Raw genomic sequence first — 20,087 nt, 5'->3', positions numbered from 1 at the left:
GATGTGAGAAGGGAGAGAGAAGGACTGTAAGCACAAAGTGTTAAGCAACAGTAAAGCCAGAGTTACGTCAACCAAGGGGGTGTAGTGGGAGCAGAATCATTAATTGATGAAAACAGAAGACATGTCAGATGCACTGGTATAAAATATTGACTTTGTACCCATTCTGAGAGGGTTAACTGAAAAACAATGAGAATGGAAGAGGGAGTCCTTAAAAAGAAGGAAGGTAAGAGGAAAAGTAGTCAACAAGCTTCTAACGAATATTGGCTGACAATTGAGAAAAGAGGCAGTTAAAGGTTAAAAAACATTAAGACAGACCATGGGAACGTGGAAGTAGTACAGAAACTGGAAGCAGTGTTGGTTCAGGTTTCAAGTTTGTGGCAAGAGGAGGAAAGGTCTTTTGTTTTATTCCCAAAAAAGGTAATGCTATGGGCCCAGAGATAATGGGAACTGCAGATGCTGGAGAATCCAAGATAATAAAAAGTGTGAAGCTGGATGAACACAGCAGGCCAAGCAGCATCTCAGGAGCACAAAAGCTGACGTTTCGGGCCTAGACCCTTCAGAGAGGATCTGATGAAGGGTCTAGGCCCAAAACGTCAGCTTTTGTGCTCCTGAGATGCTGCTTGGCCTGCTGTGTTCATCCAGCTTCACACTTTATTATGCTATGGACCCATGTAGGTTCTTGATATTCCTAGCTTTTCGTGGAATGAGGAACACTTTCTTGAAACATATCTATTGTCTGTCATTTTGCAACTAGGACTAAGGCAACACAGAAATTAACACTGAGAATACACCTATGCCAACATTATTTGCTTAGTTAATTACTTACATCAATAAATGGTGCATAATACTCAAAATTATATTTCTGCTGTGTCAAACAATTCTCCTTTAACACAATGGTTATTGGATCAAACTGAACTGGCTATATATGGCACTCAATGAATAAATTCAAAAAAAGTGAATGGCTTCTCAAATTTCAACTATTTATGTTCAATAAGTAACACAGGGTTCTGAAAATGTGACTGAAAATTATTGCTTAATTTGCAATGTAACATTCACTTTTAGCACCACAGATCTTCAAATACCATTAGCACAGAATTAAGAACTGAGGTCAATAACCAAGAAAATATCATTAGCAGCAGCTTGCCACAGTTATGCAGGTATTACATCCTGAAACTCCGGGTTCTGTTAAATGGCTGAAATGATTTCTTCATTGAGAAAAACATGAACTGTGGTTTGAGCTTTGATTTTTCAGGAAAAACCACTGCCTCACTCTCAGCTGTTGGAAACCGGTTTTTGTATATATCAGGGTAGGATTTCTGAAACTGAAAACAGAGGAATAAAGACCAAATTATATTAAAACAATACTGCATTGTTTTATGAAATAATACAAAATTTCCAATGCACCACAGCAAGTTGTAGCCCTCTTTCATTAGATTCAAGACAATTGCCTTAACCTACAAAACACAGTTCTGAGGTTCCAATGACTGACAGAACAAATTAGGTTTTTAGATACTGTGAAATTCAAATTTCCTATTCTGAACAGTCAAGGGGGATAAAAAAAATATCATCTAGGGTTTGGTGGTTATACGGATTAGGTTGAAGACAGTCCAGCAACTGTCTTTAAAAAAAGTCACATCCTACTTACCAAAATTGCAGTTTCATAGGGCATGATTTACACTCCAGTTGTTGTCAGGATAAGTGATATCGCATTCACATTTTTTAAAATTACAGTGCTCAGATGATCACCTATGGGGAACTGCTAATACCATATAGTATTACTGTATCAATACTATGCATCTAGCAAACATTCAAAAATCAAATTTGACTCATTGACTGTGAACATCTTTCATGGGAAACAAAGCGAACAAGCTCCCCTTAGGTATCAAATGGCCCCAAGTGATACAGCCAGTTATTGAAGTTGATAGCCAAGTCAATTTTCACTGGTAAATACATGAGCCAGTCAGTCTGGAACTTGGAAGAGCAGACCAATTTCTAGAAGTATGGATTCTTCATGTTTTGTTCCAGATAACCAGACAAATAAGTGCTATAATAATAATTACAATGGTCCCAAGGAGGTTAAGCCCCAGCAATACTCCTGCACAGAGCTGGGGATCTGATTTTGCTGTATTCTTTACTGAGTCCAGACAATCTGTTTTCCTATGCAGTAATAAGTGCAGATATTTTAGTAAACTGAAATTTTGGATTTTTTAAAAATGTGACAATACATTTTAGGATGTTTTAGACAACCAGTAGATTCTGTATCCAAAGAAATTGATTATTAAAATGAATAGCTCATCAGGTGACATGAGCAGCAGTATGGACAGATAACATTCTAGGTTTGACCTCTACACACAGTTGAGATTGCTCTGGTGCAGCAACAAAGATGCTGTATCCAATTAGCATATCTGAGCTAGAGGAAAAAAGAAGTTTCAAAAAAAGATGCATTACAGAGAGCAGGCAACGTCACCCGTTATTGTGATAGATGAACACTGCAGTCTTTGGGGCTTCGTATGACAACAATGAAAACCACCCATAGAACAGAGCATATTGCCAAAGTCATCATATTTGTATGTACTGGACACAATTTCCCTACAATCAAACTAGGTTCAGTCCTATCTTAATTGGAGGGTGCAGAATGAAGGAAAGCTACACTTTAAGGAAAAGCATTTATGAAAACGCTAGAAGTGAGCAAAACCAATGAAAATTAGAATTCTTAAAATGCACAACCTGCTTTAATTTCTTCTTCTTCTCTTTCACAGAAATGTTTTTATTCATTATTATTTCTTCTAGCAAGGTTGCAACTGTGGCTTGAGAACTTCTCTGTTCTTTACAATCTTCAGTAGTAATCTGACAAGAGGTGTAAGAAGCCAGTGTAGCATCACAGGTGTCAGCATCTGCATATTTTATCTGGCAAAAAAAATACCATTTAATTTTGGGGACCTTATTTGTTAAGTGTTTAAAAATCAGCCAACTTGTAAGAATGAGTTTCTAACATTTTAAAAATACTGCAGGTGTGTTGTTTGCATATTATTTTAGAAATAGCATTATTCCTTCTGAATTTTAAAAAAGTTACTTCACATTCCATCTTAAAATCAAACAAACACTCTTTAAAAGTACCTGAACTCTTCGAAGATGGGCTAAATGTTCCTCTACTGCACTTTGTAGATGGTCAGGAGCTTTCAAAATATCTTGGCAATGGTCCATCATGAAACTTACAAGTCTAGTAGCAAGCAACTCATCAAGATCCACTTCATCCTCTGAATACAGGATACAGCGAGAGAAGGTTTGAATCATCTTCAATTCGAAAGAAAATGAGGTTTAATAGTTTTCAATCTCCAACCCAAATTAAGATTTTCTAGGTTAAAATTTAAAACATTAAAAAAAAGTTCTCAGGAGAACATCTGTGAGAAATGGACAAATGAGTCATTTGATCTGGCATTAAACAGAGTGATCTAGGCAGGCAGGTCCAGTTTCCTGAAAAAGTAGCAACCTCAAGTGGATAACATTGTCAAGAAGGTTTATAGCATGCTTGACTTCTTCATTCATGGCAGAATGTAAAAATTGGCAAGTCACATACAGTTGGATGGAACTTTAGTTCAGCCATGTTTGGAATATTATGTACAGTTCTGTTTGCCATTAGAAGGATAGAGAGGCTTTAGTGAGGATACAGAAAGTTAACCAGGACGTTGCTTGAATTGGAATAGGAAAACTCTCACACATTGGGATATGCCATATCATCTCAGTAGTTACAAGATAGTGAACTGAGTCAACTGTCAAACTCACCAAAATTCTGTTTGCAACAGCATCATGAAGTGGTGGCATTTCTACATTTTGAGCAATACGAGTGATCATTCGCATCAGGAGCTGCAGCTTTCTTCGGTTTTCCGGGGGCAAAAGGAGGCAACAAACTTGAAGAGCTTCGATACCATCTTTCTTTCGTTGCAAAAGACCTAGCTTTCGTAAAAGGGCAGAGTTAAACAAATAGCCATTGGATCCATATGCTGTTACATGCAAGTAGATTAAATCAGAACAAAAAAACAAAAAAGGAAACAAATTAACAACTTCAGGAAATGTGACTCAATTTCTTTACCACTAACTTGTATTATATAGGCTTGTAATGATGTTCACAAGTTTTAGTCAGTTCTTTAAAATAAATTTTGAAAAAATTCATAATTCTGAATAACTAAGAAAAAAAAATGAAGCCAGTAATGAAAGTAATTTCCAGGAAAACAACATTCACTACAAAAAAAAAACCAAGTTGATTTTAATAAAATCCAATAGATATTCTAGAAAGCAGAACAATTTACATGAGGAGTGTCTACTTGGTATACTGCTAAAAACTTAAACTGTGCAGTTTGATGAGTTAAGAATGTTGCATTGATTATCAGACCTCATTCAGTCCAATTTAAAATGCAAGCATACTGGCCAAACACTATGGACTTTCAGTGGCTTGTTTAAAAAGAGTGAACCTATGGTTTTAGAGTAGGTTTGGAGCTCGGATTGTGGTTGGTTGTCTCAAACTGATTCATTGTTCTGCAGAAGTTTCATTGCCCTGCGGGGTAACATCAACAGTGCAGCCTCCAATGAGGCGCTGTTGTGTTTTCCCGCCTGTTATTTAAACTCTGGTGTCCATTGAGCTGGATTACATCACTGCTGGTTTTCCTTCACAGTGGAGTATATTTGGGGGTCAAGCTCTAGGTGTTTGTTGATGGCTTTCTTAAAGTACCAGGCTTCTAGGAATTACCATGCTTGTCTCGGCTTTGCCTGTCCCAGGATCCTGGCATTTTTTTTCCAGTTGAATTGGTGGTTCTCCTCATTCATGTGGATCAAGATGAACAAGTATTGGTCATGTCTTTTTGTAGCCAATTGATGTTAGTGTACCCTTGTTAATTACCCTCTTGTTTGTCCTCTGCAGTGACTCTTGTATATGGCATTGGTCCAGTCCATTGTGGGTAGTGGGTCTTTGATTCGGTGAGCAGTTGTCATAGGGGTGATGTGGGCTTGTGTGTGACACTGATGCAGTGGTCATAGGAGTCTTGTGGTCAATTCAGTGTGTTCCTGATAGAAGGTAGAGTGATGAATGTGTCGGGGCATGTAGTATCTTCTTATTGTGGTTCAGGTAATAGGCAACTTCTGATCCAGTTTTTCGGGCATCCGTTGTCTTTCAATACCTGGAAGAGGTAGTGTTCTTCTCAGCGTAGCTCTGTGCAGCTGCAGTGTGTTGTTTCCCGTCTAAATAATGTTCTCACACAACTTCATGTGGATCTCAAGGCGGTTGCTATTTAAATTCAGTACTTGGTCAGTGTGTGGCTTTCCTGTGTACCTTTGTTAGGAATTTCCCGTCTGTCCTGTGCTCTATTATGGTGTCCAGGAATGGGAGCGGTTTGTTCTTCTTCTCTTCTCTGGTGAATCTGATCCCGGTGAGGGTATTGTTTATTAGTTCCTCTGTGTCCTCCAGTTTGGTCCATTTAAATGACAACAAAAGAACCATTGTTTTGGTTGGATTAGCAGAAGGGCTGTACTTTCAGGTCTTTGCATCACCACTTCAGCTATTAGTCTAGAGATAGGTGATTCCATGGGTGTCCTATTGATCTGGTTGCAGATACTACACACCCCAACACACTCATCATACTACCTTACAATCAGGAACACATGTGAACTGACTACAGGAGTCCTATGACCACTGGGCATCAGAGTGGAAGCAGGCCACTTGGCCCATCAAGTCCACACCAACCTTCCGAAGAGCATCCCACTCAGAATCACAACCCCTACAATCCCTGTAACCCTGCATTCCCTATGACTAATCCACCATAACTTCACATGTCTGGACACAATGAGCAATTTACCATGGCCAATCTGTCTATCTTGCACATCTTTGGACTGTGGGAGGAAACCAGAGGAAACCCTGCAAACTCAGACAGATGCTCATGGGTGGAATCTAACCCAGGTCTCTGGCACTGAGGCAGCAGTGCTAATCACTGAGCCACCATGCTGAAATATTTCTCAGTAAGTGAATCCGTTTGAATCAAGCAAGGAAGAACATTTTTTCACTATACTACTAAGTAATGTAATGAGATATCCCAACATGTGGATACCAAAAGTTTACGCTTTCAGTTTTAAATTAGGATCTTAACTGCATTGGCTCATTTTAACAGAGCTGTTTTTCTATAAGTGTTCTTAAATATTTTCTATAATATAATAAGTATCAAATAGACAACTACAATGCTTAAACTGTGGAACAACATTCCTGGTGTCAGAGCAATCCTGAAGGCCATTGGTGTCACCATGAGCTCATTGCAGTGGCTAGCAAGTAAAAAGATGTCAGTACTTCAACACCCATTCAGATACACTTGAATCAGAAAAGAAGCTGGTGCCATATTACATTAAAAAGGAGGCTGGGAAAGATGAAGACCAGCATGCTGGAGGGGTCTTCAAGGCACACAAATTTGTCAGGATCTTCCAAAATCCTCTGCTGGTAACCATGAACCACACTACTGCAAGCAAGCCCTTTCTGATTTGTCTATCCAGAAGACCCTCCATTTATTAAAGGTCATGGGGAAGAAAAATGCAAGGATTGGTCAACAGTGCTACTAAAAGCCACTTGTAAAATAATAACCTGCTCAGTGATGCTCTGTTGGGCTCTACTAGGACCATTCAGCTCCTGATTTCATTACAGCCTTGGTCCAAATATTGATAAAAAGACCTGAACTTCCAACCATGTAGTTCTCCATCAGTATTACACTGAAGTGCCAGTCTCAGCACTTAGTGCTGAGATCACTGATGTGGTAATTGCCATCACAGTTTTTGACATTTGGTTAGAATGTGTTATCACTAATTATCCAAAGATAAACTAGTTTAACAGCATTAGTCACTGCTTAGTATTATCGTATTTCTCTCTAATGTGTCCATAAACTTCCTATTCCTTTTCGTTCATGATTGGTCTGTCCTTTCCCCAAACCTCATTCCTGGGTTGGGTCACATGCAGACACGGTACTGCAATTATTTGCTATTGCTACCTTCACGATTGCTTTGCAAGAAGCTCCCTCACTGTTACAGTCTACCATCAAGTGTACCAGAAGGAATCACATGCTGTTAACCAACCCATAAATCACCACATTTGAACGCACATTCTATGACCAACATGACGTGTGGCTTCGGTCGGAACCTCCGGGTACAAAGTGGTGGACGCCACCATTTCCCAGAATATCTCCCCATCATTCATTAGCACCTCAAACGGAAACTACATATTTGGAGAGGGATGCCAAATTATGTTCTCCAGTTGTAATTTAAGTCTTCTGTTGCAGTACTGACTTAGTACTTCTTGGTTTTATAAAAAGATCAAAGAGCCATGATTATCTTCCCAAATTCTATATACTTCATGTCAAAAGAAAACAGCATTCATACAAAAGCTTGCTGTTCAGGAAGATGGGGTAGTGCCTGTGATAAAGATCCATGCAAGAAAACAATGGAAATCTTCCAGTGAATAGTTTTACAAATGAGTTCGTTGTCTCTGGAGATACAGCTCATTTGCGAGCACAACAGCCAATTCAAATTCATGCAACTGTCCTGAACAATTGTATTAAACTGCATGTTTCCTATACATACCTCCAAGAGACCACCCTAGCTTTCAAAGGGTCAAAAGATGCTCAGTTTATAAGTGACACTACGAATCAAAGTAAATCCTCTAAAGAAAAGCAAGACACAGACAGTACTGGAGATCTGAAATTAAAACAAAGTGCTTGAGAAACTCAGGAGGGCCAGCAATATCTGTGAAGACAGCAAGACAGCTTTGCTTCAAGTCCAATATGACTTCTTCCAAGTGAAATCAACTTAAAACCTATCATATTGGGGAAAACTGTGATTCACATCAAGTTTTAAATTTCAGCAGCCACTGTTACCACAGACACCAAAATTTCAGCTCGAGACCCATGCTTTAGCAAGCCCCAACTTAGATTAAATTTCAGATGACTGGAGTTATCAACTCTGAAAAAGTGAGAAGTCTTATTTACACTGTTGGGAATCAGCAATCGTAGAAAATTTTGGACATTACTGCAAAACACAGTCGGTGTAGTTCAGAAGTTCAACTTTTGAATTCCTTAAAAGGAACATAATAGACCACAATGTAGGTTTCAAAAGCACTTGGTACCATTCCACACAATGGAGTACTGCACAGGTTGAAATGAGAGTGGAAAATGGTTTGTTTGTAGGTGAGCAGACAGTCCTAATGCATGATCAGGTATTTGATCAACAGTTAGCTACCAGTGAAATGACAAGGTTGAGTGTTAACATTCAGACAATTTTCAGGAACAAATACCTAGCATGTCAAATTTGACAGCAATAACAAATTATGATTATAAAATTGGCTTTGTAAAGAAACTAGACTGGTTCTCACCAACAGATCTGATACAGCATCATTAGAAACCTAAAATGTTAACATCATGGATGGCTAAGGCAGTTGGACTAGTGTCTTTTCTGCTACAAAACTTTTCACGTGAACTAAATTGCTTACAAAAGATGATAGTTAGAAATTTAGATTCTCCCTTATAATTATGCGTTGCATGTTTTACCCACCTAAAATGTTGATAAAGAGCTCATAGAACTCAAATGTTAGCAATGGCTGCTTTGTCTTTTGAAAGTAATCTGCTATGGTCTTAAATACATCTCTTTCAAACCCTGGGTACATGGGTCGGTTCAAATCTGTTCCATTTGGCCCTGAGAAAAAGAACAAGAAATTACAATCATATACAGAATTTTGAACACCACTAAACTATATACATACATCAGCAAGACATTTATGCTCAAGTATGAACTTGGAACAATTATGTTTCAAGTGAAAACCTGAGATTCCAGGAAAAAAAAACGCATTCTGGATAGTTGTTTGAAGTCTGCTGGAAGAAGGACTAACACTCATAATGCCTTCCTGTATTCTACTCTCCTACGATAAAAAGGTCAGATATCACCCCTGAAAAACCTTGGAATTATATGTGTTTCTTTCTAATCCCCTTTATTAACAGTCCCTTCTCTTGCTACTGCAGGACCAGTATTTTCAGTAAGGCCCAACCGAGATACACAGACATCTAAATCAAGCTGAAATTACTCCTGCCTCTCACCACTCCAACCAACCATGAGAATTTTCTCATAGCAAGGGATCAGGACAGGAAACGGATGAGGCCCGGGGGGGGGGGGGATGATTCAGGGATTGGAAGAGATCCCCAAATCAAACATTTGACAGCAAGGTGGTGTGTTAGAGAGTAGGAGAGGCCGTAAACCAGGGGATTGGGGGTGAGAATTGTGGGCAAGATGACCAGGAGGACCAGAAAGTACTGTTAAGGCAAAAAAAAGTTACAATATTTCATATTTAAACTTTAAGTAGATAGACAAAATAGTACAATGTTCCTTTTTTGCATGAGGAAGGTCCTACATAATCTAAGTACAGCTTTTAATTTCATCTAAAGTCTTAATTTTTCAGGAATGCAAACAAAAATTCAAGTGAGAACTTGTTATAACTGCTACCTGAAGCCTCTCCAGCCTCAAATTTTGAAGTATAGTCTCTGCCTTCAATGAGAGTATGATTATCCACAACATATAAAATTATAATCAACTGCGTATAAAGCAAATATGTAAAAAAAAGCAGAAAGAAGGGCTAAATCTATTTCCACCAATTAGAAGATAAATCACAGCAATGATGAAAGCAGTGAGTAAACCTCAATATCAAATCTTCTCTCAGGACTCAGTTACATATCATCTCCAAAAAAAACGTCCAATTCTTCTGCTCAAGCTTAAAACTAGGAATCTATGTAACATTTATTGGAATCGTTTGCAGCCACAATGTTTCAATTCTGGATCCAATTTAGTGTAGTTGCATTTCAGAATAGTATAACCAAAAGATATCCCCTTGCAGAAACAAAGTGCATAAATATATCATTCAAAAAAAGTACACAAAAAACTAATCAAAGAAATGCATCCTCTGGTGCCTTTTCTGTCATTTAAACTACAACAATTGCTGTGTTCAAGGAATACAGTATATGTACAAAGTTTCTAAGGGCTGTACAGTCCATGCAGTTGCATACACTGAGTACATAGCACATTTGTTACTTTGTAGCCAAATGCTAGCAATTTTTAATGTAATTCCCACGTTGCACTCTGGTATAAAACAGTACCACTAGATGTCTTCCATTATCTCCCTGGCAAAGCAAAGAAGGGTACGACTTATACAATTAGCAGTCAGGTGGTGAGTCCTAGGACCTTTCAACATAGGAGTTGAAGTGTCATGTTGACACTTGACGTGTCATGTTGTACAGGACGTTGGTGAGGCCTTTTCTGGAGCACTGTGTCCAGTTATGGTCACTGTTGTAGTAAGAATACTAAATTGGAGAGGGTCCAGAAAAATAGGCTGGGACTTGTTTCCTTGGAGCATAGGAGGTTGGGGGGTGACCTCAGAGATTTATAAAGGTCACGAGGGGCACAGATAATGTTAATGACCAGGAGCTTTTCCGTAGCACAGAGGAGTTCAAAACTAGGGGTCATATTTTTAAAGGTGAACAGAAGAAAGACTTAAAGAGGACAATTTTTAAAAAAATTTCCATAGAGCGGTTCGCATGTGCAATGAACTGCCAGGAGAAAATGTGGTGCATACATGTACAGTTATAACATTTAAATGGATATTTGGATAAGCACATGAGCAGGAAATGTTTGGAGGGATAGGAGCCAACCATAGGCAAGTGGGAGTAGTTTAGTTTGGGAACACGGTTAGCATTGACCAGATGAATTGAAGGTCCTGTTTCCATGCGCTAACGCTGTATAAATATGACTTATGAAACTATGTAAAACATGCAAAATGCCATGATCTCAGTCAGGAATGCCCCACACAAGTGAAAATGCAACCACTAAGATTCATTCTGCAAAGTAGAAAATTCTGACTTGCGTCCAGTTCATCCATGGGTATGTTATTTCAAACAATGTCACAAATCTGATCATAGATTACTACATTATTACTTACAGTTTGCCAAACACTTCATGGCTGAAAGAACCCAGTGTGGAAGCTCTTCTGTTTAAAAGATGAAATTTAATCATTTTCAGTACTGAAACGTTATTCAAAGACATCAAGACAAGAGCTTTTAAAAAATAAAATTAAAGCTTGAAGGGTTAAAGAAGACTATTATTTTCACACTTCTCAATTTTTTAAACATTTAGAAAAGTCACCATTTTATGAGGATGCTTTTGTTTTAAAAGGAACTTTCTGCAATTTCTACATTCAAGTCAAAAGTAGAAGCACGTTCAGGTGCAGGATGAAAATTGTACAGATCCAAAGAATCAAGCAGAGTCCTTGTTAATCTAAGCTGGGAAGCAACACCAATTTTGCATTGGAGTCTTAGTGAGCCAGAGTAAGGAGGAATAAAGGAAAGATATTATTTGTTTCCTTAATTCCCGCAAAGCAGCTCTGACCATAAGAGTGCACTTCAGATATGTTGCAAGAACCAACACAGTAATGATTGTCAATGTTTCAGAATAGCTCATCACTTATGCATTTTCAAGAAGCAACTTGGTTATTAAGTCTTCAGCAATGAACTAAATGACTGCCAGCATAAATGTACCAATAAAAAACAGTAGTATTTTCAAGTCAGGTAAGAGGAAGAAGAAAATTCAAAAAAATTTGTAATCAAAAAAATGCAAGTAGGTAACTTGCTCTTAAAATCAGAATCCAAGAAAGTTGACAATTACTCTGCTCATTTGCGTGAAGAATGTTTAGTTCAGTATTTAAGAATTTAGATTACGCAAGAATACATACCCTGTTTATTTTCTAGAATTACTACTCCTTGTTTATTAATATGTTGAACATTATAGATGATATGCTTGGGATTGAGTAGTTTGGAATCCAGAACTCCTTCTAGAGAAGCAAGGCCAAGAATCTTCTGTAAACTGAAAGCCAAACAAGTCAATATAAATTTCTGTATTATTCTTTTTACCTGAGACACAAAAGTGCATGCAATACGCAGTAAAATAGGCTTACATTGTAAATCTAGCACAAAATATTTTATGATTTGACCACGTACCAGGAACAAAAATATCAAAAACTCATTCATTGTATGAGCTCCAATAAACCAGACTTCAATTTTCAGAGCAACTTTTCATATTATTGGGTACTAACAGAGTTGTAACTATACTCAAACAGCTTGCATAGAGTCACAGCTACTTCTTCAGCAGAAGTCTTCAGTACAACTGCTAGGATGTTCTTAGTGTCACATCTCATAGATTAACCCATTTCTTAATGTCATGTACTGAATGCTCATGTTTCTGATGCTAGACAACATCAGAAGCATGCCAAGATGGATCAGTCACTTGTAGCTTAAGAAAGTAGCTTCAACGTCAAATAATTTTCCCCACAGCACTTGCCTGTCTCCAGATACAAGTCTAATGACGTTACCACTATGTCAACAACTAAGACAACCAACAATGAAACAATTAGTTTAAAAGCAGTGCCGAAGTAGGGTCAGTGCAACAGTGGCAAACATTAGGGCAGGTCAGAAGAGGGGGAATGGAATCAATTAACATGGAATGGGAGGGGGGAAAATTGTAAAGATGTGCTCCAGTAAAAGGCGGCTGGTGTCAATGCTTTTATTTACTCTGTTCAGGAATATCTCTAGGACAGATGGGCCTTGAACTGAGGCCTCCTGTCTCAGAGGTAGGGACACTACCACCATGTCACAAGAGTCCACCCAGGAGTCTAGCTCTTGATATTTTCTGATCAACCTGTTCAGTGATGTCGTGACACTTCTGGAGCAGATGAGATTAAATAACATGACCATTGAAAACAGTTGATGCTCAATCAACACTGAAGCTGTTCTGGTTTACTTTTGAAACAGGGCCTGAATTTTTAACATGGTCAGTACTGGTGTATACACCATACCAACACCTCAGATTCTGACCTGAAAACTCAAAAGACAAAGACAGTTGTCAGTTGCTGCTCAACTATTCTATGGAACAGCTCACCCAATTTGGATACAAATGCCCAAATATTACTAAGATTAGGACTTTGCAGCATTGACTGGGCTGGATATCCAAATCAATGTTTGATAATGATCACAGACTTGAAACATTAACATTTCCACTGATGTCTGGGTCATTTCTACTGTTATAGCAACACTTTTTAAACATTCTATCAAAGAAAATGCAGTGGCATCAACATCAATAATAATTGTGGGCAGAGTGGGATAGAATAGAATAGAGGGGTGAAAGGAGACATGCAAGGAAACATTGAAGAGCAAGAAAAAAAGAAATAGGAACTGGACACACTGTGTTAGGGTCATTGATTTCCAGATTTCTTCCACAGTTGCTTGTGAAACCTCTTCCCGTCGTACAATTCTACATTCAGATACTTCTCCAATTGCAATGCTATGGCGCTTGTGCCACAAGTAAGAATTCTGCAACAGATCATAAAGGAGGCCAGTTGGTTGGCTGTAAAAAAATAATATTCAGGTATGCAAAGATTCATCCAAGCTTAAAAGTTATAAAACAATATAATAATGTGAAAATCACCATAGTTGCAGAGAATCTGGGGCTGCTCCACCAAAACAGAAGGACAATTGGTACAGAGTTTAACTTGTGGGTCACCACGCCTCAGACAAAGGTTAAGGCAGCACAGCCTTCAATATCCTCAGCCAGTATGGGAATGTACCTGCGCTGTTATCAACACACTGCATCAAAGACCAGCCAACTCTATTAACTGACACCTAATAATTAAATGTAACTACCAATCATACAGACTAAAGAAGTTCCACTAGCAAGATTAAAAAAATTCCACTATGATTTTTAACCCATATATGTAGCACCGTGTACATTGCTAAAAGCTAATTGACCCATCCTTCTTGAACGCAAGTATTTGGCACCTCAAATTACATTTGAAAATGCAGTTGTGGTTATGCATCATGCATGTATTTATGAACAGTTAGTAATTCAGGGCAGATGGTCAACTTTTTTGGATTGAAACAACTTTCAAAGAGCTGTGTATGCTTCTCCTTGAAGATAACGAAGGCAGAGGAGAAATCTTCAGTCTCATGAAAATAAGGGTGATAGAGTATGTAGGGAGATGAAACCTAAGGTTAGTTGTAATATCACATTTATTTAAACGTGCGTGCAATGGAGACAAGGAGCCACTTGCTCACACCTTAAAAAAACAACTTCATATAAAATCTTATTTGGGAATCCTGCTTTATGGAAAATAAAATTCAGCTTTGTGCCACCTGGTCTACAATATTCCAAACCCCAAAAGTTTGACTCAATCCTAGCAAGCCATTCCATTGTATTAAACTACAATAAGTAAATACAAGGCTAACAAAAGTCAGACAAAATATCAGTATTGGATTCAGATGCAAAGCTACATCCAACAGACCTACAGGACGCCCCCTAATTGCGTGTGCAAACTTGTCAAAGTAGGACAATTATTCCACAATTTAGTTAAGGAATAGTCTGACGTGCACATTTGTTATCCTATCTTTTAGGCAATATCTCATTCCATCACCATTCTGGGTTACATCCTGAACAGGAGTAGAAGTTAGAAGGGAGTGTCCTTGCACAACCCTCAATATGATTCTCAGAATCAGGTCAAACTGAACCTCATGACTTCTCTCCTGCCTCAGTTCATGAGATAATTCTTCATGTTAGTAAAGTTTGATAGAGGGTAGCATAAGCACAGATTGTGCCGAGTGGTGCCTTTCAATGCCCATTATCAATAGGGTTTGGTGTGCCACCACTGGTCAAGCCCTAAAAGGCAACTGGTGCAAGCCCAGTCTGGTGGCTGAAATAATGTTTAACCAGCAGCTCAAAGCTCTGTAGCTAGCCCTGGCACTTCGAAACGTAAATAAGAGTGGCTTTTTAACAAACTACAGAGGTGACGCAATCCACAACTTGAAGACAAAAGGCTGCGCATTAAGTCTTGCAAAATGGGGCTGACTATGCAACATTAGAGATGTGCCCAAAAACAGTGGCTATAGCAAAAGCTAAGAGACCAAAAACAACCTGTAATGCCAGAAAGTGATCTTCCAGAATTTGTTCTGTTTCTAGCCAAATTATTTGGAATATGGACACTGACCTGAGAGAAAAAACACAGACCAGGTATAGTCTACCATTTTAAAAAAAGCCAAACTGCCAAGATGATGGGGGGACATGACTGACCAAATTCGCAAGTATCACACATCACTGGAGTAGACTACTGGAAATATAGCCCTGCTATCCCCAGAATTATCAGTTAAAAGCTAAAAATTTTATAAAAAGCATCCAAAATTCCACAATTTGTCTTTTTAGATTCAGGTGAACCAAGTACAGGCCAGGTGCCTGTTCTTAAAATTTACCGGCAAATAACTAGGTTCTATCCATAGTTAAAACTCTGACCCCAACCCCGTTACAAAACCACCTCCTCCCGCCCCCCCACACACATTAAAAGAATGGTGTTATGGGTGGAGGGAAAGACTGGGAAAGCTGTTCATGGCGCCTGTCCACAGGGCTGCTGAGATGATCCTTCTCACACTTGCCAGCACTTAAGAGTCATACAGCACAGTAACAGACCCTTCGGTCCATCCAATCCATGCTGAACATCATCCTAAACTAAAACTAGTCCCACCTGCCAGCCCTTGTCTCAAGTCCCACCAACATTTTCCTATTCATGTCCTTGTCCAAATGCTTTTTAATTGTTGCAATTATACCCACATCCACCACTTCCTCAGGAAGTTCATTCTACACATGAACCATACAAAAAAAAATTTGCCCCTCATGTCTTTCAAATCTCTCCCTTTACATCTTAAAAAATGTGCCCATCTTGAAACCCCCCACCTCCAAGAGTAAAGGTGACTACTATTAACCCTGTCTTTACCCCTTGTGATTTTAGAAACTTTCTTGATGGTGTCAACAGAGCAGTACCTACTTGGGGAGTATTCAATGGCGCTTGGACTTGTACCTTGGAGATGATGTTCAGGCTTTGGGGAGTAAGGTGGTGAGTTACTCACTGCAGTATTCCTAACCTCTGGTCCAATCTTGTAGCCATTATGGTTATGAGACAAGTCCAGTTGAGTTTCTAGTCAATGGTAGCCTCAAGGATGTTGATGATGGGGATTTAGCAATGGTAACACACCATTGAATGTCAAGGATTGGTGGTTTGGTTTTCTCATTGGTGATGGTCATTGCCTGGCATTTGTGGGGCACAGATTATACTTGCCATTTGTCAGCCCAAGCCTGGATATTGTCCAGGTCTTATTGTATTTGAACAAGGACTGCTTCAGTATCTGAGGAGTTGCAAATGGTACCGAATATCGAGTAACACTCGGCAAGCATCTCCACTTCTGATCTAAAGAAGGGAAGGTCATTAACAAAGCAGCCGAAGATGGTTAGACCTAGGAGGCTAACTTGAGGAATACCTGCAGAGATGTCCTGGAGCTGAGATGACTGAACTCCAACATCCACGTGTTGATCCTGAATCTCTCTTCTCTGGGTACTTCCACTAGCTTTCAGGAGGCACAGAGTGTCTCGATTACAGATAATAAAACATCTCTGATTTATTGTTTAAAAGCAATGCTGATATTTGGAAGCCATTCTCGTAATTGTTGGAAGGCAGACAGCCTTCGTGTTCAACAACTGGTCATTACTCCACAGATGAAATCAGCTATTTGTTGCTGAACAAATCTAAATTTGTACAAACTCCAGTGCCAGGTCATCCACAGCTAAAAATTTACCACATTGGTTGTAGAATAATATAAATAGCACTTGAAACTAATTTAATTGCAGCAATCCACTTCTACAAAAGCTTCTTTTCTCCCTCTTAAAAAAAAAGTCTTTTTCCCCAGTGTACCTCTGTATTTTTAATCATGAATTAAAAAGTTTCAGTTCCTACACAAGCAACACTTAAATCAACAGCATGCTCACTGGTACTTTCTCTATTTGTTCTCAGGACATGGCCATTACTGGTTAGACCAGCATTTAATTTTCCATTCTTAATTGCTCAGAGGGCAGTTACATGTCAACTGCATGTAAGCCGGACCAGGCAAGAATGAAAGGTGTAAATCAGATGAGTTTCTGTTTGCCCAGGACAATATAGCTATAAATCTTGTTAAACTTTTGATCAAACAAGAAAAAAAAGGTAAAATTGAAAAGGTTAAATGGACAATAACTGCATTGTGTTTTAAGGCCACATTTAACAGGAATCCACACCAGCCATCAGGAACTAAACCAAACAGCCTCGCATGAAGTTGAGATACTGAGGCTGCATGTAAACATACCTTCCTTAATGGCACTTAAATCTGACTTTAAAGACAGAAATCTTACTGTCCCCACAAGATCAACATGCACCCACCCCTCTCAACTCTGCAAAGATCACATACGTGCCAATTAATATGCATCAGCTAAGTTCAATTAGCACACAGGTCCAGGAAAGAGGGAAAGAAACCTTCAGCTACTATGTAATTTCTTACTACCAGAGAGGCATATGCTCTCTCAAGTCCATGCTTGTTCCAAATCTCCAAACAAAAATTTAGCATGGAGTTTTCAATATCTAATTAGGTATGGGCCACATGAACATCAATATATACAGTACATGCATTTCATTAAGCAATTGTGAATTGCAACTGAATGGAAATCTTAAAGAACTCCAAGAATCTTACCAAAATTATAGGCCTTACTGGTACAGGTCCAGACTTTGGAACATCATAGTCATTCCAATTTGGAAATTTAGGATAAACGTCACCACCTAAATAAGGTGACTTTTTGGGATAAGGCTTAAGGGGAGATGATGGTGGAAACCTGTAAATCAAAATTAATACATCATGCAATGAGTTTACTTACACAACAGTCAATGATTTTAAATTGTTTTAAACTATCCATGACAGAGGCTTTGAAAGTTATTCTCATGTGATATGGACATTACTGGGTGCACATGTTTGCTGGGCAAGAAAGTGTTGAAACCTTTAATGCAAACTGCAAAATTCCAACCTATTTTTGCACAATTTTAAAGTGAAAGCTACAATTTAAAATTCAGTAGTTATGAGACTTGACCAGGATTATTTTCAAAGAGTGAATTGGAAAAGCAGCCTAATTACAACTGGCTCAAACTAAATCCTCACTAACTGTCTCAGATTAGCTGTTTGTTTTGGTAGCATATAAGTAGGCAACTTTGCACAAGAACGTGTGGCTTAGAAGATAGTGCTCAAGTTAGGACTCAATGAGCTTAATGGAGAAAGACAGGTGTTTGGTTGCTTTTGCTTAAACTAAGTAGCTTGTCTCAAGTAAAACCAGTAATCAGTTTGGATTTAAGCAGCAAGTAATTGTTTTTCTTCTTTCTTTAAAAATTGGTTTATTAGGTACAAGATTGATATTAGTGCATCAAAAAATTCAATAACGTGCTCAGAGCAGGATTCTTCAAGAGTAAAGGACAGGGATGCAACACTGACTTAATTAATAACAAATAAAATTCAACAGTCATGACAGGGCAAGTGATGTGTTGCAGCTGCAGCATGCGAGTTGCTAGACAGCAAGGTGATTTACAGCAACCTCAATACAAGTATTTGCAGGTGGAGCAACTTTGGATCAAGAGGAGGAGCTGGAGCTGGAGCTGGAGTCAGAGCATTTTGCCAAACTACAGAGTAAATACCTGGACACTGTGTTCCAAGAGGCAGTCTTGATAGCTGTCTCAAACTTGGTCTGTGATCAAGGACATGACAGTATGACTGTAGCTAAGGCATGTATGAGGTGTAATGATGTAGTTGTCAAGGATCCTCTGTCCCTGCAACCATGCAAAAGTTAGAAGACTTTTACGAACTGTGTGGATGAGCGGGGAGTGGAGTGAAGGGACAATGAGTGATCGCCATGATACAGGGAGTCATTCAAATTTGGGGCCGTTCAGGGTGGGGAGAAATAGGAATGTAGTAATGGTAGGGGACTCAATAACTTGGAAGGCAGATACAGTTCTCTGCAACTGTGACAGTAAGTGCTGATGGCTGTTGTCTGCTTGGTAACATCTCTCTTGCTTAGACAGGAACTTGAATTGGGAGGGGAAGATCCATCTGTAGTCAACCATGTTGTACAAACATCGATAGGATGGGTGAAAAAAAATTCTCCTCTTTTCAGCCCTAAATAGTCTAAGACTGTAACTCCTGGTTCTAGACTCCCCGCCATCAGGAACATTGTTCCTACATCTACCCTGTCTAGTCCTGTTTAAATTTTACAGGTTTCTCACAGATCCCTTATTCTTTTAAACTCCAGTGAATACTATCCTATGCAGTCCAGTCTCTCTCAGTTAGAGATATCTAAAAGAGATTACAATCTCAGACTAGTTGGTCATCTATTCAAGACAGATAAGGAAAATATTTTTCTGAGGTCAATCAATTGGTGGAATTCTTCACTGCCGAGGGCTGTTGGGTCTGGGTTATCAAGTTTATTCAAGGCTGAGAGACATTTGTACCCCCCCCCACCCGCCCCAATAAGGCAACCAAAAGTTATAGGGAAAAGGCAAAAACAAAAAACAAAATAGTTGTTAATTGTCAGATCAGTCACGATCTTGTTGAATGACAGAGTCGATGTTCTACATTTACTCCTGAGTCTTATAGGCTACTGTTACAGCCATTTATGTCCTACCTCTAATTGTGCTTGAAAGAGAGGTGGTCAGTCATATTTCTTTGCTGCAGTCCATCCAGTACCCTGGTATGGGATTTCCAAGTTTTGCGATGAGTGACAGTGGCAACAGAAATACAGTGCTAAGTGGCTGCATTTATTCTGCACAGTAACATTAGTAAAAATGGATTTTGTTCCACAGCAACACCGCAGTTTGCATTAACAGTCTGCATTCAGAATAAGCAAACTGAGCTGGAGATATGCCTGGAGTATGTATTGTCCTACTTCATTTAGACTGGCCGTCAAATTTGCATTTGACAAGTCGATTTTTGGTTTGACAAAAAGACAAATTTTTCAAGATATAGAAGCAGTTCATCTCTTGCCGTCTACCCAAAGTTTCCACTAAGAGAAATTTTATGCAATCTAGATTAGACCGTCAGTTGGTCATAACAGAACACAAATCTAAAATAACACTTGCTTTTGGAAATGTGACTGAT

General features: G+C 38.8%; 1 protein-coding gene across 1 annotated transcript in view; it reads right to left on the bottom strand.

Moving 5' to 3' along the window:
• Positions 1–633: 633 nt before the first annotated feature.
• The window catches only part of LOC125454885 (DEP domain-containing protein 1B-like), a 29,832-nt gene continuing 10,378 nt past the window's right edge, over positions 634–20,087 (bottom strand). The window contains exons 3-11 of the mRNA XM_048536136.2: positions 17,646–17,784; positions 13,294–13,421; positions 11,789–11,919; positions 11,000–11,047; positions 8,572–8,712; positions 3,784–3,950; positions 3,118–3,294; positions 2,728–2,907; positions 634–1,322 (exon numbers count right to left, since the gene is read on the bottom strand). Coding sequence (XP_048392093.1) covers positions 1,161–1,322; positions 2,728–2,907; positions 3,118–3,294; positions 3,784–3,950; positions 8,572–8,712; positions 11,000–11,047; positions 11,789–11,919; positions 13,294–13,421; positions 17,646–17,784 — 1,273 coding nt within the window. The 3' untranslated portion in view covers positions 634–1,160. The remainder of the gene's footprint in view (positions 1,323–2,727; positions 2,908–3,117; positions 3,295–3,783; positions 3,951–8,571; positions 8,713–10,999; positions 11,048–11,788; positions 11,920–13,293; positions 13,422–17,645; positions 17,785–20,087) is intronic.

Source organism: Stegostoma tigrinum, chromosome 1, assembly GCF_030684315.1.
Source record: "Stegostoma tigrinum isolate sSteTig4 chromosome 1, sSteTig4.hap1, whole genome shotgun sequence".
In the NCBI taxonomy this organism is placed as follows: Eukaryota; Metazoa; Chordata; class Chondrichthyes; order Orectolobiformes; family Stegostomatidae; genus Stegostoma; species Stegostoma tigrinum.
Note: the sequence above shows the minus strand (reverse complement) of the source record. Positions and strands in the feature narration are given on the sequence as shown.